The sequence below is a fragment of the Neolamprologus multifasciatus genome, chromosome 6, assembly GCF_963576455.1.
Source record: "Neolamprologus multifasciatus chromosome 6, fNeoMul1.2, whole genome shotgun sequence".
Lineage (NCBI taxonomy): Eukaryota > Metazoa > Chordata > Actinopteri > Cichliformes > Cichlidae > Neolamprologus > Neolamprologus multifasciatus.
The window spans coordinates 398453-426248 of record NC_140444.1 but is presented as its reverse complement, the minus strand read 5'-3'; the positions used below and the strand labels follow the sequence as shown (position 1 = coordinate 426248).

The window sequence follows — 27796 nt, the reverse complement described above, 5'->3', positions numbered from 1 at the left end:
TTAACAACAAAAGTATAGATACCCCCCCCCTCCCATAATGGTTTGTTCCAGCTCTCCCCTGCTCTGCCTCTAGCGCCGTTGCTGCCAGAGCGATGTTGGCTGAGACACAGCGGAGCGGAGGTGTAAGTGTCTGATTTAAAACAGGACATATTAGCTGCATTTAACCTTCAGTTACTCTTTATATAGTTGGTAGGAGTCAGACCATGTTTCTGTTTAGCTGAAAAACATTACACCAGGTAACCTGCAGTGTTGAAAACGCGTTTTCCTGACGATGTTAGCTAACCTACAATCCGTCCTGCTCTGTAGTAAAATCAGCGACATTTCACCGCCCTGTTGCTAACATTGAAATGTATACAGCCTGTTTAAAATCTAAAACGTTAAATTGTCCGCAGCCTGCTGTTGTTACCACTGTCCTGTTTGAAATGGATACTAACTAGCTAACTAACTGGATGCCCATTAACCTTATAACTCCTGTTGTGTGTGTGTGTGTGCGTGTGTGTATACAGAGAGACAGGTTCATAATGGATATAAGGAAGTTTTTTTTTTAAAGAAAGCAGCCACATTTAGGTAAAAGTGTAAAATCAAATGATCCGTGAATCAGGAATAATGTTGGATCAGTGTTTCAATATTTATCTTTTATTAGATGTTCATGTGGTTTGGTTATTTGCCTTATGGTTGAAAGTAAACTGAGAGAGGACGTTTTGTTAGTGATCTTAATAGTATTTTTTATATTAATGTAATTTTTCATCTAATTGAATCTATTTGTGTGTGATTGTCAGTCCGAAGAGGGAGAGAGGAAAGAGGGGACGTGAGGAGAAAGTACAAGGTCAGGAAGAAGCAGGTAAGAAAACAGACAGGTTACAGTGACAGGCAGAAACTGTTAAACTGACAAAGAGGAAAAACCTGATTTTACTCACAATCAGGAAGTTGTGTCCTCCCTATATTAAAGCTGTTATACAGAATCTGCTAAACAAACTGGGTTGAAACATTTTGAGCCTCTTTAACAACATTACAGCATAACATCATCATTGATCGGGGAGATTAAAATTAATGAGATATTTTTATGTGGTTCAGCCACAACTCTACTGAAACCTCAGCCAGTAACAGGTCGGCCAACGTTTGGACCGTCCAGTCGTCTGTATGACTGCTGCAGTACGTACATCACATTTGCGCACTATCAGAGCCAAACAGCCTGGTGGAGTGAGGAGCTGTAAAGAGAAGCAGATGCTCTGTTTCTAAACATGTTTTAAGCTTGTTTCAAAGATTCTGTACTGCAGCTTTAAATGTTTCCCAAAAGCACACAGACACTTATCAGTGTTTCTCACACTGTTTACAGTGTCAAGCTCTCCTAAGGACCACTGTGAAAGCATGAAACTCATAAATCTGACAACACAAAATTAGCATCTGCAGTAAAGATGTTTTCATGCATTCTACGACAGGCAAAGTTGCCTCCATCTTTATAGTTTTTATTAATATTTTGTAATAATTTATTTGTAATAATGTATCCTGTTTCTGGAGTTTATTTTATGTATCTGTGTTATATTATACACACACATTCAAAGTGAATCTCTGTCCAAAAGATGCACTCAGTTTACTTTTTACTCACTATGAGCATCATTCATTATTCTCCCAGTAATTAAGGTTAGGATATGTATTTTTATTCCAATCCATTCTCCTTTTGCAGCATTTTAATAACCTTTATCAGATTTGATGGTTTTGCTTTTCTTTCACAAATGTGGGATTAAATTGTGTGAAAATGTACAAAACAGTGATGTCATATTTTGTGACGAGGACCCAGGCACAGAGAGACTTGATGATTTAAGAATCTTATGATTTAATAAAGAAATTTGCAGACTTGCACAGAGATGGTAAAATTATGATGACTGATAACGGAGACGAGGACAACAGACGACGAGGACAGGGAGGAACAGGTTTAAATGCACCAAGGAGACAGTCAGAGGGAACAACATTTAAGGATGCAGGGACTGACAGAGAGGCTGGGCAGCTCTCTGGGTGCTCAGCACCCCAAAGCTCTGATCCTAGCCCTGGTCTGAGGTCTGCTGTGAGTCGGTGTTTCTCTTTCCTTCACACATCTGCTTGCACTGTCTCATAAATGTCTCATAAATGTCTCATAATGTAATATTTGTTGTGCTGCGGTTTTGTTTCTCGTCTTTATCTGTGAGTGAAACCAGAGAAAAGTCTGAAAAATAAAAGCCGCGAGCGCCCTTATTTTGAAGGCGGGTGTTGTCGCCCTCTGTCGGCGCCGAGTGGAAGCGCCGCCCCTCCTCCTCCTCCTCCTCCCGTTTCTATTCCCGGACCGACCGCCTCCATTTTAGCACCGACAGCCGGCGGAGCAGCAGCGGCTGTCAGCGGACCGTGAGGCCAGCGGAGAGACGCGCTGCTGCGGTGGGACTGTGGCTGTGACCCGGCGAGAGGAGCCGCTCCTTCGGCTGCTTTGAGCTGTTTGCGGGATGAAGGCTCGGCGGAGGGCCGCAGCGGCGGATCTGTGAGGATTTAACGGCTGTGCTGCTTCCTGCGGAGAAATCTACCCTGAGAGGAGCGGAGAGGAGGAGCAGGAGGAGGAGGCCGAGCTGCAGGTACCGGCTTTGTTCTAATCGGGTTTATTGATCGTGAGGCGGCTTTGTTTGATGTGCTGGGCGGCTCGCGCAGGCCGCTGCTGCCCGGACAGCATCCATCCGGCTCGCTGTCTGGGGGTGGGGTGGGTGGTGCTGGTAGAGGAGGAGGTGGAGGTGGTTATATAACGTGTGCGCAGAGGACGCCGGGCTGTCCGCGCGTCGGTCCCGGTGGGGCTCCGGCGGAGCTCCGCGCCTGGTTTCGGGCTTTGTGTCCGGGAGCTGCGGGGCTCTGAGGCCGGACTGCAGGTGCTCCGGGCCCGCTGCTCCATCCGGGCCGCAAACCGGAGACAAACGAGGTCAGAGAGCCGCAGTCCGCCGGAGGAGCTGCTGCCAACGGCCCGATACCCACCAATCAATAAATGTGGTAATCGATCAGCCTCCGGACGGTCGGGCAGGCCCGGCTCTTTGTGCTGAACGGAGGAGGAGGAGGATGGGCCGCTGGAGGAGGAAGCTGCGGGGGCATCTCTTCCAGAATTTTCTCCCATTTTATGAAAGCAGAGAGGAGCTTTAACTCAGCCTGCAGCGGTTTGAAGTGCTGAGAGCACCACCTCCTCCTCCTGCTGCTGCTCCTGCTGCTGCTCCTCCTCCTGCTGCTCCTCCTCCTCCTGCTGCTCCTGCTGCTCCTCCTGCTGCTCCTCACAGTCAAACAAAAATAAACCCCAGTTTAGTCTGGACCTTCAGAGCATCACTGCAGTGTTGATGTGGTACTGCTGCCTTCAGTGTGGGCCGTGCAGATGTTCCAGGTGTTCTTCAGACTGACAGGAAGAACAAATTCCTCTCGTTGTTTCTTCTCGAGGAGAGTGACGGGCAGTTGGTGAGGTTTTAGGAAACACGCTGCCGTGTCTGCGGCGTGTTTGAGCAGCTCAGGAACAAGCGGCGGTGAAACCAAAGTTCCAGAAACACGTGTGTTTGTGGTCTTGGTGAGCTGTAGAGGACGTGGACTCCTCCACAGGCCTGCTGAGGGACGGAGGCACACACACAACCACACACAGTATGACATGGGCGTGAAATGCTTGTAGCTGTGCAATGCCCGACCGTTAAATGACAGAAAACAGTGTGTTTACAATTTACAGGTTAAAATTTACAAATTAACTTAGAAATTTACAGTAAAAATGTGCAAATAGCAGAAAGAGATTATAAATTATAGGAAATGTGTGGGAGAGTCCAGGCCTTGTAGGTCAGGGGAGCAACATAAATCAGACTGACGACGAGTCTGAAACTCAGAAACAGATATGACAGTCTGAGAAATGTTAAGTTGAAAAGATCAAAAAGGCATTTTAATCACATCCTGCAGTAACGATGCTGTGTTACCAACATCACACGTTCTGATGAATGTTATGAATGATGCGCTAAAATAACTCAACAATACATCATCCAGTTATTTCCTCCTGCTGGTCTGAAGTCAGGCGGCGGGGGCAGCAGTGAGCCCAGACCTCCCTGTCGCCTCCTCCAGCCCAGTCAGGACACCCAGGAGGCGGCAGCCTCAGCCGTCTCCTCCGATGTGGAGGAGCAGGAGGAGCAGGAGGAGGAAGGTTATTTGTTAGAATGTGTTTGTTGCTCAGTTGCAGCTGTGAGGCGTTCAGGCTTCCTCAGAAACTGTGTTTAATGTTTTGGCGCACGTGTGCAGAAAGTGAAGGTCACACTTTACAGGCTGTTAGCAGGTTACCGTGGAAACATCACCTGTCTGCTTTATTTTTTCACCTGCTCTTATTGTGAAGAGTCAGGCAGAACAGGGGAGGAGCACACAGGTGTCGTGGGCTGCTGTGATGTCACACAGGTGTCGTGGGCTGCTGTCATGTTGTTGACAGGTCCGATGGGCCTCGCTGTGATGTCACGCAGGGGTCCGAGGGCTCTGCGGCGGCCTGATACCTCCAGGTTCACCGTGTTCACTTTTATCATTTGCCCAGAAAAACATCTGCTTCCAGACGCTGTCACATGACCAGCGGGGCCGCTTGCTGTTTGTGTTTTGCTGCGTGGACGACCTCCCGACAGACGACACCAGTGCAGGATCTCAAGAGAGCGCCACACACACTTCCTGTGAGCCTCTGAACCATAGGAGCTTAATCTGAACCACGCACGTGCTCAGCTATTATCTGAGGGCCGCAGACGCCGGCGAGTTCTGATCTCGCGCTGATAGACGAGTCGGAGGCCGTGAGGTGGGGGTCACAGGGCATTCCTCTGACGTCTCAGCTGCAGGAAGCTCTCAGTGACCTGCAGTTCCTCTGACGTCCAGCAGAGGCAGCAGTGAGTCAGTTAAAATGTTAAAATAAACATGTTTACATCCTGATACTCAAACTGTTTAAATGACGTTAAAGCTTGCTCTGTCGGGGGCGGGGCCTCTGCCTGACAGGTGGATGGTGACACAGGTGGCTGTAGCTGCCGGAGCATCTTAATGACATCATCTGACCAATTTAATTGGATGGGGTGGGCGGGGATCATGGTGGCTGCGTCTACGAGCGGGTGACGTCACAGTGTTGTGCAGTCTGTGGGACACTCGCGGCGTCTGTGAGCCTCGTACTTTCAGACCAGTCCGAGCGCAGGACGTGGCGGCTGTCTTACGGCGGGATGGTCGGGTGGATGTTGTTGAGGTGGAGCGAAGCAGGATTATGCCTGAGCACACTGGAATGAGAGGGAATTCACGAATCGTAAGCATCACATCAGGGAAAACGTGTCACTTCCTGCCTGTGGACAGACTGGTCTGAAATCAGCTGACTGATATTTCCTGTCCAGGCCTCACTTCCTGTTTAAAGACAGAGGCCGTGACCCACTCGGACCTGTTCCTGTGATCCGGGTAAAACCAGAGCTGCCCGCCAGTCTGAGGCGCCTTTGGAGAACCAGACGCCGTGTGCTTCGGTAACGTGTGGCTGCAGCTCTGCGGCGCCTCGCGGGAATGTCTGCTCGCCGACGTCATCACACACCTGTCTGCAGGTGAAAATCGTACCGTCGCTGTTAAAACCTGCAGCGCTGCCTCAGAGGTCGGTGAGGTCAGGTGGAGCGGGCAGGTGGAGCGGGCAGGTTCACACAGAAGGGCTGATCGTTACATCGAGTAGGGCTGCTCGATGTAACGATATATAAACGTCTGTCGTTTGTTTCGTGGTGTAAAACAAACAGTTTACAGTAATATTTGTTCATGTTCTGATGTCACTGTAGTTATTATTAAAGTCTCTCTTTCTCTTATATTTAATATAACCACACTACAGACAAGCGCCTGTTTCTATGCGTTGTCGTTAGCAACAACAATGATAAGACCATCGCGTGTCCGCTTGTTTATGTTCCACATAAACCTTTCAAAATAAATCTCAAGATCCTGTTGAGACTTTTCAAAATAAACTGAATCACGTGAAAGAGTATTTACGGATGAGACGTAAAAAAGACGCCAGGTGCTAAAAAATAAAGCTTAGACTCAAACGTTAGAACAGGCTTTTCCCCGCAGCACGCCGTGTAATAAACACTCACAAAGAAAACGGCGACGTTACAACTTATGTCTAAAAATGTATCGTTTCATGCGTCGTTAAAACACTCGACTCCAGGAAGTTACAGAAAATGTTAAATTTTTGTGATTTATATCGTTATCACCTGAGCGTGTCACCTGCAGGTGGAGATGTTTCTCCATCATGGAGACGTCTGCAGGTACATGTCTGCTCCTGTGGCTCTGAGGGGAAATGAGGGTGGACAGAATAATGTGTGTGTGTGTGTGTGTGTGTGTGTGTGTGTGTGTGTGTGTGTGTGTGTGTGTGTGTGCGTGCGCAGCTGATGCTGGAGGTCAGTGTGTGTCTGCACACCTGCCACACATCCTTCATCAGCGTCAGCCTGAGCTCACTCGAGTGGACCGGACCATCTTCAATGACACAGAATCCCTTTGTGTTATTGAAGCTGTGATGCAGCCCATAATATTCTCCTTGTTATGTAGCTCTGTAAAGAAGCACCAGAGCACGCCTGGTGCACCTGAGGGTGAAATGTGAGCGCGAGGACGCCGTCAGACTGAAACAGGAGACGTGACAGCGTACCTGTGAGGATAGAAAACCAACGTGTGTGTGTGACCAGAGTCGACCCCCCCCCACACACACACAGCTGGAGGAGGGTGGAGGGACAGACCCACAGGATTGGCTGTAACCAGGTCTGATGCAGGAGCTGTTTTACCCCGGCGGGTGGAGGCAGAGGCGGTGTTTTTGGGTGGATGTCTTCTGCACTGCAGCTCTGATGGAGGCTTCAGATGAGTCATGCTGCTGCTGCATCACCATGGCAACAGAGAGGAGGGAGGGAGGGGGGTCTCTGAGTGACGCTGCACCGGAGGAATTTTCCAGATCAGGCCGTCACCGCACGCGCTCAGAGCAGCAGCAGAGCCGGCGCCTCCTGCAGGCTGCAGGTGTCACTGCAGGTTCTGGATCTGATCCAAGCCGGAGGGTCAGGGAAAACTCGGAAACTCGTCCTGGAAGCAGAGCGTGCACTAAAAACAATCACAGCTGATCACAGCTGATCACGCTGCAGACGCATCAGTGCTCAGCTCGGACTGAAGCGGCGTGCAGGCTGGAGCGTTTTACTGCCTTTAACCTGTTGTTGTTCTACGCCCGTCTTTGGGGTTGTAAACGTCAGGCGCGGTGGACAGGAAGTTGGAAAGCTCTGGAAAAGATGCCGTGTGATTGGTTCATTTATTTCAGAACTTTCTGGATGATGTCGTGAAAATGTTCTCAGAGGTGCAGTTTTAGGGCGGGGCCTCGATTTGAAGTCTTCCTGCTGTTTGTCTTTTCTGAGGACTTCCTGTTCCTGTTCGGAGCATCAGGAGCTGCTCTGATTCGTCAGATGCTTCCATGTGTGCGTGAAGCACGTTCACCAACGCTCATTTAGACTCATCTGTTTCTACTTCACTTTGACCTGAGCGTGTCTGAGGTCGCCCGGTCAGACCGGCTTCCTCTGACCCAGGTCACCTGACAGGAAGAGCTTTTATTGTCGACAGCCCGCCCCCGGGTCTGAGTGAGGGGCACTGGATGAAACGAGTTTCAGTCGTGTCCGAGGACCTCGACGCGTCTCTGCTGGAGCTCGCTGTTTGTGATGGGGCCTCTGATTGGATGTGACTCGTCCCGCCCCTCACAGCAGACCGTTTCCAGGTCAGCGGTGAAATCACGCTGCCCGCCTTTGTTTCCCAGCTCTGCGATGTAACTGTGACATCATCAGTGACAGCGCCCTCATTGAGCCGTAAAATCTAGGCCAGGACTGCAGTCGAGGTAACCATAGCAACGGGATCAGTAGGCTAAGCTGCTGGGGCATGCTGGGAAATGTAGTGAGCTCTGCCAGCTTCTCTCGTCAGTGTGCTGAAGGTAATGATGAGTAAATACGAGTGTGAGTGACACACGTTTAAACTCATTAAAGCTTCAAACGCAGGAAGTGACACAGCTCGGTGTCCTCCTTCACACATCACACCTGTGGTCACCTGCAGCTGAAATGTTTCACGCTGTCGCTGCTCCAGCAGCTGTGATGTGTGAAGGACCGAGCCGTGTCACTTCCTGCGTTTGAAGCTTTAATGAGTTTAAACGTGTGTGTGTGTGTGCGTGCGTGTGTGTGTGTGTGTGTGTGTGTGTGTGTGTTCAGCCCGTCGAACCACTGCTGATCTCATCAGGACACGGTAACAGAGCAGATTTCCGACCTCGGGCCGTCGCCGGCTCAGTGACGTAACTGTGATCAGCAGACTCGTGTGAACCTCGCAGAGAAACGTTTGTGCACGTGTGGAAACGAGGCGACGGATAAAACTTTAAAATCCCATTAGCTGGTCCAGGATCAGTGCAGGTGAGGTGACGGAGGACGCCATCATGAGGTCGGCCTGCAGAGAGCTGATACTTTCTGTGGTCACGGTAACAACGGTAACAACCAAACTACTGTAAATGACACAGATTATAACAGACACATCACACACAGGAAATATCAAACTGTAACCGCTGCACGGCGTGCTGTGCATCGAGGCGTACAGGCATGGCTTCCTGTGTCGTTCACAGGTGCATTATGGGTAATGTCAGTGACTGGCCAGCACCTCACGGAGTGGGGGTGAGGCGTTGTCCACCATTGTCCTTATCTTGGACAACATCCGCCTCTCTGACACCACCCTAAGGGAGTCCAGCTCCGCCCCCACAACGTTACTGAGCTTGTGATCAGTTTGAGTCGTTGCATCACGTGACATCACGGCTCTGACTCATCCAACCGCCACAGAGTCACCCGAAAACCTCTGAAGATGGAGGTCTGTGTGCAGGGCGTGCCGGGGAAGGGGAGAGGGCGGTGCCCTGGTGGTGGCGTGAGGCGGTCCTCTGAATGAATGAAATTCCTCTGAGGTCATATTTGTTTACGTTCAAACAGCTGTTAGATCTGACGATCCACACTGAGCATGCTCGCAGGTCAACCGTCTCGTCTCAGGCGGTCGTGTGGCTCCTCCTCCCTCCTGAGAGCAGACGTTTCACATCTCTTCTCTTTTCTCCCTCAGGTTCTCTGCGAGGATGCGGCAGTGAGCATGCTCGGAGCCCTGATCGTTACCATGGCGATTACCGGCAGCCACACGTGCAGCGGTCAGGAGAACTGCTCGGCCGACGGCAAAGACTACTGTTACTCGGCACGCATCCGCAGCACCGTGCTGCAGGGGCTGCCCTTCGGCGGCGTGCCCACCGTGCTCGCCCTCGACTTCATGTGCTTCCTGGTGAGTTGCCGCCGCAGACACGGAGGATAAACACGCCTCCCTTTTTGTCCTCGCATCACTGGCGTTAGGCATGAACATGGCGTTCGTTGTGTCCTTGGGCAACACACTTCACCTGCCGCCTACTGGTGGTGGTCAGAGGGCCCGGTGGCGCCAGTGTGCGGCAGCCTCGCCTCTGTCAGTGCGCCCCAGGGTGGCTGTGGCTACAATGTAGCTTCATCACCAGTGTGTGAATGGGTGGATGACTGGATGTGTGGATGTAGTATAAAGTGCTTTGGGGTCCACGGGGACTAATAAAGCGCTTTACAAACACAGACCATTTACCATTTTTCCTTCCTCTTCCTCCTCAGGTGCTCCTCTTCGTCTTTTCCATTTTACGGAAGGTTGCATGGGATTATGGCCGCCTGGCGCTGGTCACCGACGCTGACAGGTAAACGAAGGTTAATCAGTCTGTAAACGTTCTTCATCACAGAGCTGGACACAGCTTCACGGGCTTGATCCGTCACGGGGGGCGCCGGAGACGACAGGTAGCTGAGTGGTTATTTGTGTGATGAATAAACATGTGCTGAGGTGAGACAGGAAGAAGCTGAGAGATGATCGTTCTGATGTGTGAACCAAAGACAGTTTTAGGTTTCCTACATTGAAATCAGTGAGCTGTCATATTAACCTGAGCATCAGTGGAGCTCTGCAGACAGGGGGCGCTCACACACAGTTGTGCTTTAAGCCACATTTGAATATGAATGTTGGGTCTGCGCTGGTTCTTATTCTTATTCTCGTTAACGACAAAAACAAGACGAACATCTTTTACTTGCTAACACGGGAAGCCCCGGCCGGTGAGAAAGCACTCTGAATCCAGACTGACCCCAAATCCTCCGCTTGCTGCCTTTCATCGGGAAAACAGTTCACACAGTACACAGCACAGCTAAAGCACCTCCCACTGTAAACCCCGATGGTTCTAAGACAAGACTGTGTGTGTGTGTGTGTGTGTGTGTGAGAACATCTGTATGCATGTGCAAGAACGTGTGTGTGTGTGTGTCTGTGTGTGAGAACATCTGTATGCATGTGCAAGAACGTGTGTGTGTGTGTGTCTGTGTGTGTAAACATCTGTATGCATGTGCAAGAACGTGTGTGTGTGTGTGTGTGTGTGTACATCTGTATGCATGTGCAAGAACGTGTGTGTGTGTGTGTGTGTGTGTGTAAACATCTGTATGCATGTGCAAGAACGTGTGTGTGTGTGTGTGTGTACATCTGTATGCATGTGCAAGAACGTGTGTGTGTGTGTGTGTGTGTACATCTGTATGCATGTGCAAGAACGTGTGTGTGTGTGTGTGTGTGTGTGTGTGTGTGACTTCCAACTGTTTCTAACAACATCCTTAGTCATAAAATGGTAATCTCCCCCACACCCAGAATATGGTTCACTTCCTGTATTCTATGGAAAAGAAATAGTAAAAACTTCATTTACTCATGAAGGTGGCCACATCCAAAACATACAAGTGTCATTATATAATTTTTCTTGTATCTGTGTTCACTCTTGTATGCTTTTCATACAAGTTTCACACAGACAGATACAAACTGATTTATAAATATCTTTTCCTTATGGGTTGGTTCACTGTGCACAACACAGTGAAGCCACAAAAGGGCAGGAAGCTGACCACACGCAGATCTGTCAGATGCATCTGCAATAAAACCTCCCCCAGCACAGAGTGGCTGCAGAGGTGGATTGTCTTGATCCTATAGATTGCACTCAGACTTACAAATTTAAGAAACACATTTAACAGTTTGACTTAACAATGAACAAGTAAAAACACGGTAACATGTCTACACCCAACAAACACCGACAGTATTAAAGATGGACGTAGCCTCCAAGATCTGACAGGTGAAGCCTCCTTAAATCTGCGTTCTCACTCGTATCCAGCAGGTGGCGACGCAGGTTGGGGAAAAAATCTGACTATATAGAAGAAACTGAGCCTCCGACTCAGCGGGACTCTTCCCTGATTGGTTGACTCGATGCTCATTGGTTAACAGCGTGTTGTAGCAGTAAGATTAGGCGGCGTTAGCAGAAAGCTTCAGCCCGAGGCTTCGCGGTGACATCATGGCGGCTGCGTCCATCTTTGAGCGTCCATGTGTAAACGCGGTGGTGATGCGCTCCTGCTGTGTGACCTGATCGGGGTTGTTTCCCTCTCACTGGCATCACATCCTTGTTATTTTCTGTTTCCTCTCCCGAAGACTGAAGAAGCGTTTCAGCGACCTGGAGGAGCGGGAATAGTATGTTGTTGTTGCTTCCTCCCTGTTTGGTTTGTCTGCTAACAGCCTCTGGTTAACGGGCTCTCTGGTTGGTGCACTAACACCTCTTTTCTCATTTCAGTCTGTGCTTGTTCGGGTTTCTGTATGGAAGGTTATTAGTGCCAACAGACCGCAGCAGCCTGCTCGCTACATTTAAGCGTTTAATCATAAAAACATTTAAACTGCTTGGTTGAACTGGAACATTTTAATCCTCCTGTTGTGTTTGTTTGGCTCAAAGTGGGCTTCCTATTTAGGCAAAATGGTTCATTGCCATGCGCCATATTATTGGGGGAGGGGGGCACATTGGGCGGTTTTCCTATGAACTGTGTCAGTGAGGCACTAATCGCCCTCCGCAGCACATGAACACTGTGTTTTTACAGCATTGAAATGGCTAACTATGCTACCTGCTGTGATGCTAACACCACTCCACGCTTCTCTCCATGTTTGTGTCAAACTCAGCCGAAGGCGCGACAGAGATAACTATGAGCCGGTGAAAAGGTAACGGCTACCCGCGTGTGTGGACCCCTGTGACGTGCTAGCTAGATGACTCAGTAGCCCAACGTGCCGTAGCCACGCCCACGCTCAGTCTGGTATCGCTAAAACGATAATAACTGAAGACATCGTAAGACGTAGTCGACGTTAAAGATGTCGGCACTACAGAACAGCCGGTCATTATTGGGGTCACTGGTTGCCATGGTGATTCCCACCTTTGTGTAAACGTGGTTCTGGACCCCGACTCTCTGAAGTTCTTGTGTGTTGTGATGTCAGCTGTTCTCCGTCTGGCTCTTAGTTTCGTGTTGTTGTCGTGTTCGAGTGCGTTAGTTCCCTCACATCCCTCCTGTGTTTCCTCCTGTGTTTCCCCGTGTCAGGTTTTTGTGTCTCACGTTCCCGAGTTATTGTCACTTACTTCCTGTCCCTGTTCTGTATTCAGTTTTACTTCCTGTCCTAGTATAAATGGCGCCGTCGTCCTCGGTGCGTTTCCTTCTGTCGGCCGTTTACAGACTTCAGATCGCTGAACTTTCCCCGACTCTGCTGTTTAGTCCTGCAAACGGTGACAGCAGAGGCAGAAACGTAGAAACCGTGAAAGGCGTGAGGCAGCAGGTCCGGTGGATCGGGTCCGGTGGATCGAGTCCGGTTCCTGAGCGGTTCCTGCTGTACCGACCGCCACACAGCTGTTGTTGGATAAACGTGACTCAGATCTTTATTTGCGTTTCCAGCTGATCCGACTGTTTGGCTCTAGACCGTTTCTCCCAAATCCGTCAATTTGAACCCAGTGAAGGGTCGCCGCGGTCGAGCGAGCGGGGTCGCCACCGCAGCGGGCTCGCCGCTCAGTCGAGCGTGCGGGGTTGCCGCGAGCGTGCCGATCCAGGTTTGTGCTCGGTGAACCGTCGTCTGTGTTTAGTGTCTCGAAACTCATTTTCAAAGGAACTCTGGAGTCTTACCAGCTGTCACACACAGAGGTCAAAGGTCAGAGGGCCCCATACTAACATTCCTGTTTGCATCCACAGCGTTGCCTCGGCGATGCACTCGGAGACGCCCGACCGCTATGAACGCCTCACCTCGGTTTCCAGCTCTGTTGACTTCGACCAGAGAGACAACGTAAGAACACCTTCATCACTCCCTCCTCTTCCTCCTCCGCCACAGTTAGCCGTTAGCTGACAAAAGGTCAAAGTTCATTCAAACTGGGCAGAACTCACAAAACGCACACACATCATCATCATCATCATCATCATCTGGCGTCACCACAGTGAGCAGCTGTTCAAAGGCTGTTCTTGTATCCATGTCAGTGTTGATAACCCTGCACATAAACATCTACGTTGGACTGATGTGTCCTCCAAACCTGCCACCTGCTGGTCATTTGATGTTACTACAGATGTTTGACGTGTTTCTTTGTTATTGTCATTTAACCTTTTCATGGATGAGTCAGGATTTAATTCATGCCTGACGGGGTTAAAGCAGGACACTCAGAGTACGTCTGCGATCTGTGTTCCTAATCCATCGGCCTTTGTTCAGCTCGGCAGCTCTGAACGCTAACGGTTAGCTGAGGCCCCGCCCACTGGCCTCGCCTGCCGCCGGCTTTCGCTGACGTTTCGTTGCTGTAAAGCTGTCGTCTTCTTCCTGTTTGTGTTTCAGGGCTTCTGCTCGTGGCTGACGGCCATCTTCAGAATAAAGTGAGTATGAGGCTTCTCGCTTTCACGGTCAGACCGAACGCTCCGCTGTCCCATCGTTACCGCAGACTGTGAACTCATCACAGACGCTCAGATCTCCCAGTGTGAGAACAGACCGTGACTCCTCCTGTTTCTGCCGCAGAGACGAGGAGATTCGTGAGAAGTGTGGCGAAGACGCCGTTCACTACTTGTCCTTCCAGCGTCACATCATCGGCCTTCTGGTCGTGGTCGGCGTCCTCTCGGTCGGCATCGTCCTGCCCGTGAACTTCTCTGGAGACCTTCTGGGTAAGAACATCTCGGTCTGAGGGTCTCGGGTCTTGATGTGTCACTCACCGCCTTCTCGCCTTCTGTCTGAATGTTTTAGTCCGAATTATCAGTAAAGATGCTTTCCTCAGCCGAGGAACACCTGGACCACCCTCCAAAGAAGGTAAAGTGGGTGGGGTCAGAGGCGTAGGCGCCCTGCGCCCTGTAGACTGTGGCTAATGGTAGACTCCTCTGGTCTGTAGTACGAGTGCCGTGTTAGAAACGTGCTGTGGTTGTCATAGTGACAGGCGGTAAGTAAGGAGGTGAAAGCGGCTATGAAGACTTCCTGTGTTGACCCAGGGGCGGGGTGTCTTCCTGTCAGACGCACATGGAGGGCGTCCGCTCGGCGAAACGGCCTGCAAGGATTCAGAAACCGTGGACGAAGCTGTGAGCTTTAAAGAAGTCACACTGAGTGTATGAAACCATCGATAAACGCGTCGCTCAGTGACGCAGACGCTGCGTCAACGACATTTAAACCAATAAATCCACTCCAAGCTTTCCCACTATAAACACCGTGACTACTGGAAGTCCACCAGCACACATCTGTGATACGATGATGTTAGGAAAAGCACTCGTGCATGTGAGCATCGATGGCTCACGACCGATCCACCGACACAACCAGTAAAGTAACCCGATCATGTGACCTTTTCTTCCAGAAAACAACGCCTACAGCTTCGGACGCACGACGATAGCCAACCTGAAGTCTGGGTGAGATTTCATATCTTCTTCTTTGCTTTGTTAATCACGGCGCTGTTTCCTGCAGATGTTTCAGAGTAAAAGCGTGTGAACCTTCCTGTTGAGAGGTAATCTGGGGGTTTGCTACGTTGCAGGACGAACCTGCTCTGGCTGCACACCACGTTTGCCTTCATGTATCTGCTGCTGACCGTCTACAGCATGAGGAGGCACACGTCTAAGATGCACTACAAGGAGGACGACCTGGTAGGAAGTCCGTGAACTCTGAGGACGCGGCATTTGTGCGCTGAGCCGTGCGGTAATCCCAGTTTTGTGTCTTGCAGGTGAAACGCACTCTGTTCATCAACGGCATCTCCAAGTACGCCGAGGAGAGTCAGATCAAACAGCACTTTGAGTAAGTTCCACCTGTCAGTGTCAGAGCTGTTCTCCTGCTCCAAGTTTCTGATGATGAGCCACTCAGCTTATCACAGTTTCATTCAGAAGGGATGTCCCTAATATGGTCATCTGGGGCACATGGCCAGTCAGATGAAAGTGAAAGGGGGCGGGGCTAAAGCAGCTTGTTTCAGACATGCACGAGGCCCAGCATCAGATAAAGAAGGATTATTATGAGCTGCTGTGGTGCAGGAATCGAACGCTTGTTCTGATGGTGGCGTGCCTCCTCTGTGTCCTGCAGGCAGGCGTATGAGAACTGCACCGTGCTCGAGGCTCGGATCTGCTATAACGTGGCCAAACTGATGGCTCTGAACGCTGAAAGGTGAGGCCCAGTGCATGCTGGGAGTAAAATCTCACACCCACACAGTAATCATTCATATGCATGAAAATGTGAGACTCTGAACGCATCACGTTTATAAGTAGAAATGCATCGATCAGCTGGTTTTGACCCCTGAGCTGTGTGAACATCTCCAAGCTCTTTTCCACCTTGCAGTAATCTAAATACAGATTACTGCTGTCATGTTCAGCTCCGCTCCAGAAGCCTTGTGTTTCTGACTCCACATCGACCAGTTGGACCTGATAAATCTCCAGCAGTCAAATCAATTTTATTTATAGAGCACCAACATGCTTTATACTGTAAGGTCGACCCTACAATAATACATGCAGAGAAAAACCCAACAATCATATGACCCCCTATGAGCAGCACTTTGGCGACAGTGGGAAGGAAAAACTCCCTTTTAACAGGAAGAAACCTCCAGCAGAACCAGGCTCAGGGAGGGGCGGGGCCATCTGCTGTGATTGGTTGGGGTGAGAGAAGGAAGACAGGATAAAGACATGCTGTGGAAGAGAGACAGAGATCAGAAGAATAAAATACTGTAAATAGGAGCTTTTTTCTTTTAAGTTTTCCAAGGAAATGTTTTGCTGCTCTAAACTGATTCAAGCAGACCTTTGACCTTTTGCACAACCAATCACAGGTGTTTACATGAAGATTTGATCTGTGCTGCAGAGCCACAGCCAATAAAAAACAAATTGCAGACTTTAGTTGAATCATTGCTGACAACTTTAACCCAGGTTTGTTTTTATTCACATCGCTTGTTGTCGCTACACAGCTTGCAGGTTTATCCAGACCTGTTTGTCTTCTGATTAACTAAACTGCTCCTCATGTTAAATTCAAGTCTGGTCAGCTAGCATGGCCTACGTTACCTTCAGCCGCCCCGGCTACAGGAGCCTGGCTAACTACGGGTTTTTATGAGGGTGTGAAGCCCAGTCTCCAATTCAGTGATCCTGGCCTCCAGAGCTGCAAACAGGCCACATTCATTCCAAATATCGTTGTTGCTAAAGGGCGCCGAGGAGTTAGCATCTGACACGAGCAGGAAAGTGCTCCACGTCGTCACCTGATGACTCCATTCGTGTTTTGCAGGAAGAAGACGGAGCGCAGCAAGAAGTTTTTTACCGACCTGATGGCTAAAGAACACGTTCCCACCATGATCAACCCCAAGCCCTGCGGACACCTCTGTTGTTGCGCCATCGCTGGCTGTGAGGAGGTAAAAACAAAGACATCGCCCCCATGGCAGAACCGTTCACATCAGCAGCTGCTAACTAGCTAGCTGGGCTCATTATACAGCGACGTTTTTGTCCTGCGTCGCGTGTCTCTGCGTTATGTTGTGGTGTTTCCGTTGTTAAAATGCCACCAATACAGAAAACGGCGAGCTGGTACTCAGAATGATGAGTCCAGGAGCAGCAAGCTGGACTTCAGGGTTACTTCACCTGCCCTGCAAGTCGTCACGACATCGCCAAGCTTTACCCACATAATCCAAATGCTAAAGTGCTAATGTTAGCATGTCAGGTGGCGGTTTGTTGACGCTTTTCTGTGGTCTGCAGGAGGAGGCGGTCAGCTACTACACCAAGACGGAGGCCAAACTGAAGGAGGAGTACAGGAAGGAGAAGGAAAAGGTCCACACCAAGCCTCTGGGCATGGCCTTTGTCACCTTCCAGAATGAGGCCATGACTGCCATGTAAGCCACTCGCTTCACTTCCTCTTTATCTGTCTCAGACTCCTCCCCCTGTTTTTCTCCTCAAAAACCTCTCATTTGGCGATCGTTAAATATTTTATGGTTTTTATAGTTTTCTCTAACGAAATGTCCCACCTGCCTCCACCTCACGTTAGCCACACCCCTCACACTCGAACCCTTGTCATGTCTTTGACCTCACCTCTGCTCACGACTCTTCTCTTCTCAGTATTTTGAAGGACTTTAACGCCTGTCAGGTTCAGGGGTGTCGATGTCGTCAGGAGCCACGTTCCTCTCAGTTCAGTGAGGTTCTTCACGTTCATAACTGGAGTGTTTCGTACGCACCCGACCCACAGAATGTCCGCTGGTATGTCCGCAGGCTCCGCCCACCTGAAACTTTGGACAAATAAATGCGCCCTTTGAGATCAGCTGACTCTGTGTTCCTTCCTGTAGGGAACACCTTTCACTGGGCGGGATCTCCTGGTGGATCCGTTGTTTTGTCATCAACTGCATCCTCTTCATTCTGCTCTTCTTCCTCACCACGCCCGCAATCATCATTTCCACCATGGACAAGTTCAACGTCACCAAGCCCGTCGAGTATCTGAATGTAAGAAGCGTGAAGCAGGTGTATAGTCCGGCTTCAGGCCGATTCCTTCAGCTCTGACTCTGTGCTCTCTGTCTGTTGGGTGCTTGGATCGATGCTGTGTTGGTGAACGGTTTGGGTTGGTTGGGTGGATGAATTGTTTTTCTTGGTTTCTTGAACAGAACCCCATCGTCACTCAGTTCTTCCCCACCCTGCTGCTCTGGGCTTTCTCTGCTCTGCTGCCAACCATCGTCTACTACTCTGCTTTCTTCGAGGCTCACTGGACCAGGTACAGCTGCTTCCACTGCTCCTCTTCATCACTTTATTTCTGAGAGTAGCACACACTGTGAAACTACAAATAAATAAGTCGAAGGTCCCATTTAAAGTCATTTCCTGTAGAGTCCCAGTGATGATTAAAGTCGAGTGAGGCTTGTATCTGACCTCAGTGTTTGCCATGTTTTTTTTTTTATCCCCTGCGTTATTGGGCACGCTTCATCCCTTTTTTCTTTTTTTTGTCCCCATTTTACCACGATTTGTCCCCGTTTACCCACGATTTGTCCCCGTTTTACCACGATTTGTCCCCGTTTACCCACGCTTTGTCCACGTTTACCCACGCTTTGTCCACGTTTACCCACGCTTTGTCCACGTTTACCCGTGGTTTGTCCCCGTTTACCCACGCTTTGTCCACGTTTACCCGTGGTTTGTCCCCGTTTACCCACGCTTTGTCCCCGTTTACCCACGCTTTGTCCCCGTTTACCCACGCTTTGTCCCCGTTTACCCACGCTTTGTCCCCGTTTACCCACGCTTTGTCCCCGTTTACCCACGCTTTGTCCACGTTTACCCGCGGTTTGTCCCCGTTTACCCGCGCATTGTCCACGTTTACCCGCGCATTGTCCACGTTTACCCGCGCTTTGTCCACGTTTACCCACGCTTTGTCCACGTTTACCCACGCTTTGTCCACGTTTACCCACGCTTTGTCCACGTTTACCCGTGGTTTGTCCCCGTTTACCCACGCTTTGTCCACGTTTACCCGTGGTTTGTCCCCGTTTACCCACGCTTTGTCCCCGTTTACCCACGCTTTGTCCCCGTTTACCCACGCTTTGTCCCCGTTTACCCACGCTTTGTCCCCGTTTACCCACGCTTTGTCCCCGTTTACCCACGCTTTGTCCACGTTTACCCGCGGTTTGTCCCCGTTTACCCGCGCATTGTCCACGTTTACCCGCGCATTGTCCACGTTTACCCGCGCTTTGTCCCCGTTTACCCGCGCTTTGTCCCCGTTTACCCGCGCTTTGTCCCCGTTTACCCGTGGTTTGCTCCTGGTTCCGTCCATCTCACAGTTTCTGTTTCACCTGTCGGTGTGTGCAGGTCCGGAGAAAACAGGACAACCATGCATAAGTGTTACACCTTCCTGATCTTCATGGTTCTGTTGCTGCCATCTCTCGGCCTCAGCAGGTAACAGATCTTGTGGCTCTAAAGAGTGTGAAACCTGACTGACCTTTGACCTCTACTAAAGCGTTTCTGTCTGTGCTTTCCAGTCTGGACGTTTTCTTCCGCTGGCTCTTTGACAGGAAGTTCCTGGCTGATGCTAAAGTCCGATTTGAGTGAGTAATGTTTTGTTTCCAGCCTACAGTTTGACGGTTGTTACCGCTCACTGAAAGCCACTGTGTTTCTGCAGGTGCGTCTTTCTGCCAGATAACGGCGCCTTCTTCGTCAACTACGTTATCGCCTCCGCATTCATCGGAAATGCCATGGACCTGCTGAGGATCCCCGGCCTGCTCATGTACATGATCCGGCTGTGCCTGGCTCGCTCTGCTGCCGACCGCCGCAACGTCAAGAGGGTGAGGACACACTCACTGAGAAGTTTATTTTGATGCGGTAAAGCTTTCAGCCCACAGGGGGCGCTGCTCTGACTGTAACCCTGTCTGTCGTCCCTACAGCATCAGGCCTACGAGTTTCAGTTCGGAGCAGCGTATGCCTGGATGATGAACGTCTTCACAGTGGTGATGGCCTACAGCATCACCTGCCCCATCATCGTGCCCTTCGGTCAGTCCAGCAGTAACTGTTAGTCAGTACATGTTTAGAGTAACAGTACAGGTGTTGAAGTAGTAGTAGTACTAGCATCCAGGTGAAGTCATACAAGTCAGTGTAAAGTGTGACGGTGGCTGAAAATAGTCGAATTCCTGTTCCCGTAAAGTCTCAAGTCAGAATAAAAGCAGGTCGAGCATGACGTCAGGGGTATTCAGCTCACCTGTTCACCCGCAGGTCTGATGTACATGCTGCTGAAACACTTGGTGGACCGATACAACATGTACTACGCTTACCTGCCCTCCAAACTGGACAAGAAGATCCACTCTGGAGCCGTCACCCAAGTGGTGGCAGCACCCATCCTCTGCCTTTTCTGGCTGCTGTTCTTCTCCACTGTACGCACAGGTAAGCCACGCCCACCACAGCTGTGTCAGACCTTCCTTGCCGCTCCGCCTAGGACGGCCGCTTAGACCGTTTGATGAGTCCAATAAAGTAATGCGAGTGGTGCAGGTAGCTGTTCTGCAGAGACGCCCTTCATGACTGCAGGATGTTTCTGAAAGAAGCTGCAGAGCTCAGTAGCATCCCTGAGTGTCCGGGACACTGCGAGTCTCCTGACCCTCTGAATCCCTGAATTTCTCTTTTATATAGTTAATTGTAGTTTTCATTATTAGTGGATCAATGAGAAGTTTGAACAGTTCTGGTCGTTTGATAACAAGTGCTGAAAGTGAAAGGCAGTTTCTGACATGTTGCTTTTTTGGGGGGGACTTGTAGTCAAGACCGCCTAAACAAGACAATACCAAGACCAGTGGGTATCGAGACCAAGACAAAGTCAAGACGAGACCGAGACAAAAAAGTCTTTAAGCTGCAGCCAGATGCTGCTTCGTTTACAAGTCTCGGGCACATTTATGTGTTTTTGCGATGCACAGCCCTCCTCACCGCCGTCTACTGTCTCACTGAGAGGACAGACGCACGGTCCACTTGACTGTCGCATCCATCACCCTCTCTGTTTTTCACATAATGATATTATCCTGTATCCTCGCATGTGACTGGCCACAATATGGAGGGAAATTACTTGAGTTGCTGGCTCTCGCTCAAGTCGAGGGGAGTCTACTCTTCTGATTCACTACAAAGCACTCTCGTTGTCATGGATACTGTTGACTCCAAATCTCCCGACCACTATGTCGAACTGAGACAGCGAGACCGAGACCAAAGTCCGTCGAGGTCGAGACCAAGACCAAGTAAAACTCTGGGGGGGGGGATTTTTTAAATGTTTCTATCGTTTTGGGGGGTCTGACAGTCCTGCCAGTGGGTACTGGCTATTATCACCTTGATAACAAGATGTCGTCTCCGTGGATGGCGTTCGATAGCATCGCCAAGTAAATGTGGTTAACCATACTTGTCCTCACATCTGATTGGCTGGTGTTTTCAGAGGACATTTGTGCGGTGAGGTCATGGTTCAACCTCACTCTCACTGGTCGGATACAAATAGGCGATAAATCCGTTTTCTGAGGTGACTCCTTTAGTGAAGGTAACCACACCATGAGCTGTTTTAAACCCAGCAGGACTAAAAAACAATGTGTTAGTATTCGCGACAGGAAGTTGTTAATTGCTGACCATAGCTAACTGCTAATGTGCTCCCAGGCTTCGACACGCCGACCTCCATGTTCACGCTCGTGGTGCTGATCATCACCATCGTGGTCTGTCTGTCTCACGTCTGCTTCGGACACTTCAAGTACCTCAGCGCTCACAACTACAAGGTACGACGGCAGTGCGATGAAGGTTAGTGTGCAGTGCGTGAACGCCAGCGTCTTATTCCGAGCATCTCCGTTTCAGATCGACACAAAGGAGAACGACGTGGACGCTGTCGAGAACGGACGTCCAGCTCGTCCCTCGTCCTCACCCACCACCAAATCTCAGGTGACGCATGTTGTCTTTATTGGGATTGCAACAAACCACTCCCCCAGTTTTCATCAAACGGGTCTCAGTGCTGCCGGAGGTCGGGGCCGCTGAGGCCTTCGGTTAGTCCGCCTTAGACACAGTCCCAGCTGTTTGAGTCTGTGGGCCCAGAAAGGCAGACTCAGCAAAGCAAACCAAAACTGAGACGAACTAGGAGATGGTGTGAGATCCTGGACTAATTTAGGATGATCCTCCCGTACAACTCGAATTCAAAGATCTGCTTTTACCTCATTTAACTTGTCTCTCAATCATTGCACTGAAGGGAGAACACATTTGTAGTCCTTGATTTTATCCATAAGCTAATAAAACATTCTTTCTAGTTCTCTAGAAAACCTTGGACCTAAGTTACCGATGGTTCCCTACTTGCTTAGATACACAAGTTTTATGAATCACAACTAGCAAACAACACTCTTCTGTTCATCTGGAAGTGACTTCTTCAGTCTCAGCTGACTCCAGGTTTCAATCTTATCAACAGGACATTTGCATAATGACTGAAACCAGCCCACTGAAGGAACAATGGGCTGGGAGGTCAGTTCCTTAATCTTAATTATGCAAATTCTCATGACCATTGATCAACAACCACTGACCAAAGACCACTGATCAATGGCCATGAGTCCCATTCACAGAGAGTTGGGGAATGGCTGCAATCACAGCATTGTAAGATGGTGACAGACGTACCCTTAGGCCCCCTCCTCGATTCAGAGATGGTCTTTCCCTCCTTGACTCCGCCCTCAAACCAGCGTTCTTCCCTGTCTAGGATGTTACATCCTCATCATTGAAAGAGTGTCCACTGGCCTGTAGGTGTAAACAGACTGCAGAGTCCTGGCCTGACGAGGTAGCTCTTCAGTGTTGTAGCCAGAGGTTGTTTGGTTTCCCCGATGTATAAATCCTGCCAATCCTCCTGCACTTCACAGCGTACACTATGTTACTCTGTTTGTGTCGGGGACCCGATCCTTGGTGTCGACCAGTTTTTAAACTGGTCCACCCCTTAGATACTGATATGTGTAGGTTTACGGTACACGTCAGGTTTTAGATGTCCCCCATTACTGATGGAAATCTCACAGTCTAAGAAGGCTAACCTGCCATTCCCCAACTCTGTGAATGGTGCCCATGGTCTTTGATCAGTGGTTGTTGAGAATCAACAATCAATCAGAATCAACTTTTGGAGATTTACTCACCTGGATGATTGAGCATCAAGACGATAGCAAACAACACGTGTTTATAGAAATCGGATCACGTCACAGTTCTCTTTGTGGTCGTGTCTCTTCCTGGTGGTTGACCTGTTTCTATGTTCCAGCAGCAGCAGCAGATGTACATCGCCCAGGTCCTCCAGGACCCCAACTCGGACGAGCCCGGCGGAGGGAGCAGCGAGGAGGACCGAGGGTCATCGCAGGATGAGGAGATGCTGAATGGAGGGAACAGCATCAATGAGGCGGATTTCCAGTCGGGGGAGGACAGTCTGATCGCCAACGAAGTGCACCAGTAGCTGGGGGTGGTGCTAGAGGAAGGGGGCGGAGCTAATAGAGGGTCATACCCACACAACAGTTACAGATAAAGCTGACTGGAAAATCACTACACCCATAAACACTTGTACAGTAGATTCACGGTTAGCTCCACCCCCTCTTGGCCTGAAGACTTGACCCTGACCTTTGATGCCGGCGCCGGGTCGCCAACATCCAGTCCTGCACGCCTGTGGATCCTTAATGGACATCAGATGGTGTCCACAGGAAATCACTGTACATAACCACAAAGCCAAAAGTTCTTTTTCTTGGGTTGGGTGGGTGGGTTTTGAAAACTTGTGCCTGGGCTGGATTCTTTGTTCGCACTCGTGTCTTGACTTCTGATCCCACTACGGGTCACCTGAACCCGACCCCTCCAGGGGTCCAAGCTGATGCTGACGCTGTCTTTTTTCTCGGCATAGTGAGCGCCTGTTGCGTCATCGCCGTACTCCAGAATCGGAGCGTTAAACAACTCGCCAACCGCCAGTTCTCATAGTGTTAGAAACCTCGCTTACGCAGACGCATCGCCATCCCTCTTCTCTCCCGTCCTCGCCTCCGTTCTGTGGCTCTGAATGCCAGTACGTTCAGCGAATCACCTTGGAGCGTGGGGCTTTTGTTTTTTTAGTTTTTGTACCTGCATGCTGTTAGCAGTGCAGTCTGGATTAAACCGTCGCACCTTTGGACGATGTCATTCATTGCCGGATTGTGCGAACACGTTAAACTTCCTTTCGCCTGCTGGCTTCAGTTGGACCGCTCCTCGCCGTCGGACTACAACACTCCATGCAACAATGCTTTCTTTTCTGGTTTGAGTTCACCTGAACTACCTTAAATCATGAACACCTGACAAAGGGAACAGGGATGTTTGTGTCTGTGTAGGTTTAGCAATCTGAACTCTTTTCAGAGGTGGGATGAACTTTGTGATGACTTTCAGCAGCAGGTAGATCGACTTCAGGTAGATGAAGAAGAGCAGCGCTTTTCGTCGGGATGTTTTTACCTGAACACCTGAAGTTGGAGGTACTGAAGGTGTGTGCTGTCCGTCTGTCTGTGCTAGCTCCTTATAAACAGACTACATCACAAAGGGTTCTCCAGGCGTTGATGAAAACGCCATCCATCTACTGTAGAATCAGTTCATTTTTTTTCTTTCACTTTCGTACAAAAGTTTAGAAATATAATAATAATCATGCCGTCTCGGTCTCTACGCGCATCAATAAAGTTTTAGATAGAGTCCGACTGGTGCGAATCGATGGTTTCATCTCTGCCGCGGTACGACGAGCTCCTTCCATCCAATAATGAGCCACAGCTTCGTAGATGTGCCGCTGGTCCGTCAAACAAATAATCACTGTTTATTTCATGCTAATGATCATATTATAATGACTGTTTTTAGCTAATTAGCTGGGTTTCTCTGACTGAAGCTAACCCTCGGCTAGCTAGAGCAAGTGACTAATAATCAGGATGTTTCAGTCCATGAAAAAAGATACTGACCCTTTGTCCTGTTAGCGCGTGTCTTTAAAGCTAATAACTTAGTTTGTCGTCCCGATAGTGCAGTGTTAGCCTAGCTATGGCTCCAGTTAATAAAACTCACCTGATTAGCTCGTTAGCAGGGATGAAGCTGTGTAAAGTTGAACTTACTCCTAGCTTCTCGTTCACACCAACGGCTGGTTTAGAACCAGGACAGAACTGCTGAGTCATTGTTAGCTTCAAGCACACAACTCAGACACATAGGAATGATGCACTGTTAATTGTTAGCACGCAGGCTAACACAGCGCTAGCCTGCTAGCCCGGGGTTCGCATTCTGTTAAATGAAGACTAAATGGTCTGAAACCGCACAACGATGAAGAGGTGATGGTTTAGTTAAGCTAGCACTTTCCCCTGTTTTGCATGTGATGCTAGCAGGGCCGCGCCACAGGGACGCAGCGGTGAAACCAGTGGTCTGGTTTAACCAGGGGTCTGGTTTAACCAGGGGTCTGGTTTAACCAGTGGTCTGGTTTAACCAGTGGTCTGGTTTAACCAGTTGATTTACACCTGATTGTTCGGCTGTCAGAGGTGAGCAGGCTCGTAGCTCACGCTCCATGTGGTCGTGGTGCCGATCTGCCTCCCGGTGGAGGGATGTAGAAAACATCAAGTTGCAACTGACTTGGCTGGTGGTGACATCATCACAAAGACAGGTCAAGGGGTGTGGCTTCTGCAGAGTAACATAAGTGCTTAGCGACAGAATGGGGAGGAGCTAGTCTCAGGTGTGTTTTGTTTTGTTCCTTTTTTTTCTAAAACAATGTTTACATCAGATTTTGTTTGCTAGGTGCGTGCGCGTGCATGTGTGCGTGTGTGTGTGCATGCGTGCGTGGACACGGAGCTGGACTATGAAAGCTGCGGCCGCTGGCTCGCTGGCGTCGGCGGGCGGCTGCATGCTGGAGCTCTGCAGCGTTCGTGTCCGGGTGTCGTGTTCTGTTTGATGTTCCCCGCCGCTCCGCCCATGATTGTACGCAGATGAACCTGAAGGTGGAGTCGAGCCTGATCCTCAAGGTTCAGCTCGGCAGCTCGCAGGAAACGACCTGCTTCCTGTTCCTGTCTGTGTAAGGGCACCGGCGTAGAATCATTTTCAGAAAGGAGAGGCTGAAGTTCGACCGGAGCCGCACAGACCCGGCAGAACCAAACGCGAGCTCGGGGGCTTCGGCGGTCACGGCCTGCGGGAGCCCCGGGACTGTTTGTGTGGAAAAATGGGACTCGAAGGTTTCTGGAAGCGAGCCGCTGCTTCCTGCTGTTTGTTTTTTTTCTTTTTTAAAAAATAAAATTCCTGAAATGTGAAGAAGAAGAAAAATGTGAAGCGAGGCGTGAAGCGAGCGACAAACTGTGTAAAAACGAGTGTAAATAGCCATCGAACTGCAGTCTGTCGTCCACGTCCTGCTTTAATTTATTGCTGTGACTCTTATTTATTTGGACTTTGGTTCGTGTACAGTGACACCTTCGTCTTATTTATGTTCCTGATCAATAAAACTGATTTCATCCGTGCTCTCGTGCTCTCTGTTTGTCACACCTGAACATGGATCTGCCCTGACACACCTGAGGCAGGTATGAAGCGAGCGTGCCTCATAAACACTTTCAGGGTTAACTGAGTCAGTTACCATGATAACAGACCGTGGACCTTAGCTGTTGTCTCTGCAGCTGTGTCCCAAAACGTCGGCTGCATCCTCCGGAGGCCGCATTTAAAGGCCGATTACGTCACAGCCAGGCGACAAAGACTGTCCCAATTCATCGACTCCTCCGAATGCGTCCTTCATTTCCCTGAATTTGAAGGATGGGTCGGGTGTGTCCTTCGTGGCCTACCATATCCCAGAATTCATAGCGGCCCAGCCAAATTTCAGCTGCCAACAATGGCGGCCGCTACTAAGTTTTAAAATTACTCTTATGAATCTTTCTGGGTCACAAAATACACGTTTAACATATTTTCAGGCGAGAAAGTAGCTGTCTAAACCTCAAATATCTGCTCGGTTTATCAAGATATCGCATATTTGCAAAAGTGCGCCGATGTTTTCGGAGACGTCTGTTACCCACCAGCTCGATAGCTAGCCGGGGGGGTTCAATGGTCACTCCAGCCGGCGAGAGCAGCGGACTCCCGGCTTCAACCTTTTCAGACCCCCGCTCTTTCGCTACTCAGGTTAAACGTAATATATAAGTCACTCAGATAACTAAAAATGTTATTGTTGTTTTTCTGTGTTTTATTTGTTCAGGAGTAAATCGGTTTGGCTGAGATTAAAGTTATTAGCTTAGATTAAATAAAACTTTATTAATCCCCCGGGTGGTTTTCACACAGCTGAATAACGTCGAACAGAAAACTGATTAAACAGATGGTGGAGAGTTTACTCCACTGTTATATTTTAGACAGCGAGGAGCAGACGGATGAGTTTATTAAACTCCACCCACACAGCGCTGACGCTGATCTGAAGGCGAGACCGTCCTGTTTCACAGCCTCGCACTTCTGACCTTCTCGGTCTTCGAAGGACCCGGCCCACGTAGACCACGAAGGCCGGGTCCTCGGGAGGATGCGGCCGACGTTTTGGGACACAGACTGTGACTCCTCCCCTCCTGCTGCACCTGAACCAGCTGAGTGAGCGTCCTGGATCGAGCTCCACCTGCTGATTCCAGTCTGTTGTTATTTTAATCACATTCATGTTTACAGCTGTTTGCAGATGTTGGGCTTTGAAATCGGAGCCGCCTAAACGTTAACTATGAAGTTTAGATTTTACTCCATCTGCCTCCATCTCCTCCTCTCCTAGCCTCCATCTCCTCCTCTCCTAGCCTCCATCTCCTCCTCTCCTAGCCTCCACCACCTCCTCTCCTAGCCTCCATCTCCTCCTCTCCTAGCCTCCATCTCCTCCTCTCCTAGCCTCCATCTCCTCCTCTCCTAGCCTCCATCTCCTCCTCTCCTAGCCTCCACCACCTCCTCTCCTAGCCTCCATCTCCTCCTCTCCTAGCCTCCATCTCCAAACCTTCAGTTTCACTCCTGCTGCCCTCCCTTCACACTCGTCTCCACCCGCTCCA

At 49.8% G+C, this 27796-nt stretch overlaps 1 protein-coding gene across 6 annotated transcripts; it reads left to right on the top strand.

Moving 5' to 3' along the window:
• Window positions 1-1790: 1790 nt before the first annotated feature.
• LOC146516033 (mechanosensitive cation channel TMEM63B-like) lies at window positions 1791-26266 on the top strand. Of its 6 annotated transcripts, none has more exons than XM_085163930.1 (25): window positions 1791-2597; window positions 9103-9312; window positions 9660-9739; window positions 12052-12090; window positions 13101-13191; window positions 13726-13763; window positions 13903-14045; window positions 14125-14187; window positions 14720-14771; window positions 14894-15002; window positions 15080-15150; window positions 15430-15510; window positions 16609-16732; window positions 17070-17203; window positions 17427-17564; window positions 17651-17804; window positions 17963-18069; window positions 19146-19232; window positions 19316-19381; window positions 19456-19618; window positions 19718-19823; window positions 20043-20210; window positions 21447-21562; window positions 21639-21722; window positions 23059-26266. In XM_085163930.1, exons 2-25 carry the CDS (start codon window positions 9130-9132, stop codon window positions 23245-23247), a joined length of 2586 nt encoding a protein of 861 aa, XP_085020056.1. In that variant the 5' UTR covers window positions 1791-2597; window positions 9103-9129; the 3' UTR covers window positions 23248-26266. The 6 variants fall into 6 exon arrangements, with proteins under 6 accessions (XP_085020056.1, XP_085020055.1, XP_085020059.1 ...); XM_085163929.1 differs by lacking the exon at window positions 12052-12090 and adding an exon at window positions 11536-11574; XM_085163933.1 differs by lacking the exon at window positions 12052-12090 and adding an exon at window positions 11536-11574 and having other exon boundaries at window positions 1793-2597; window positions 23062-26266.
• Window positions 26267-27796: the final 1530 nt, after the last annotated feature.

Excerpts from the sequence above, each read along its gene's own strand:
- LOC146516033 (XM_085163930.1), top strand. The coding sequence starts at position 9,130 with ATGCTCGGAGCCCTGATCGTTACCATGGCGATTACCGGCAGCCACACG. Across the intron at positions 9,740-12,051 it reads CTGGTCACCGACGCTGACAG|CCGAAGGCGCGACAGAGATA; the intron begins GTAAACGAAGGT and ends TGTCAAACTCAG. Across the intron at positions 19,382-19,455 it reads GATGCTAAAGTCCGATTTGA|GTGCGTCTTTCTGCCAGATA; the intron begins GTGAGTAATGTT and ends GTGTTTCTGCAG.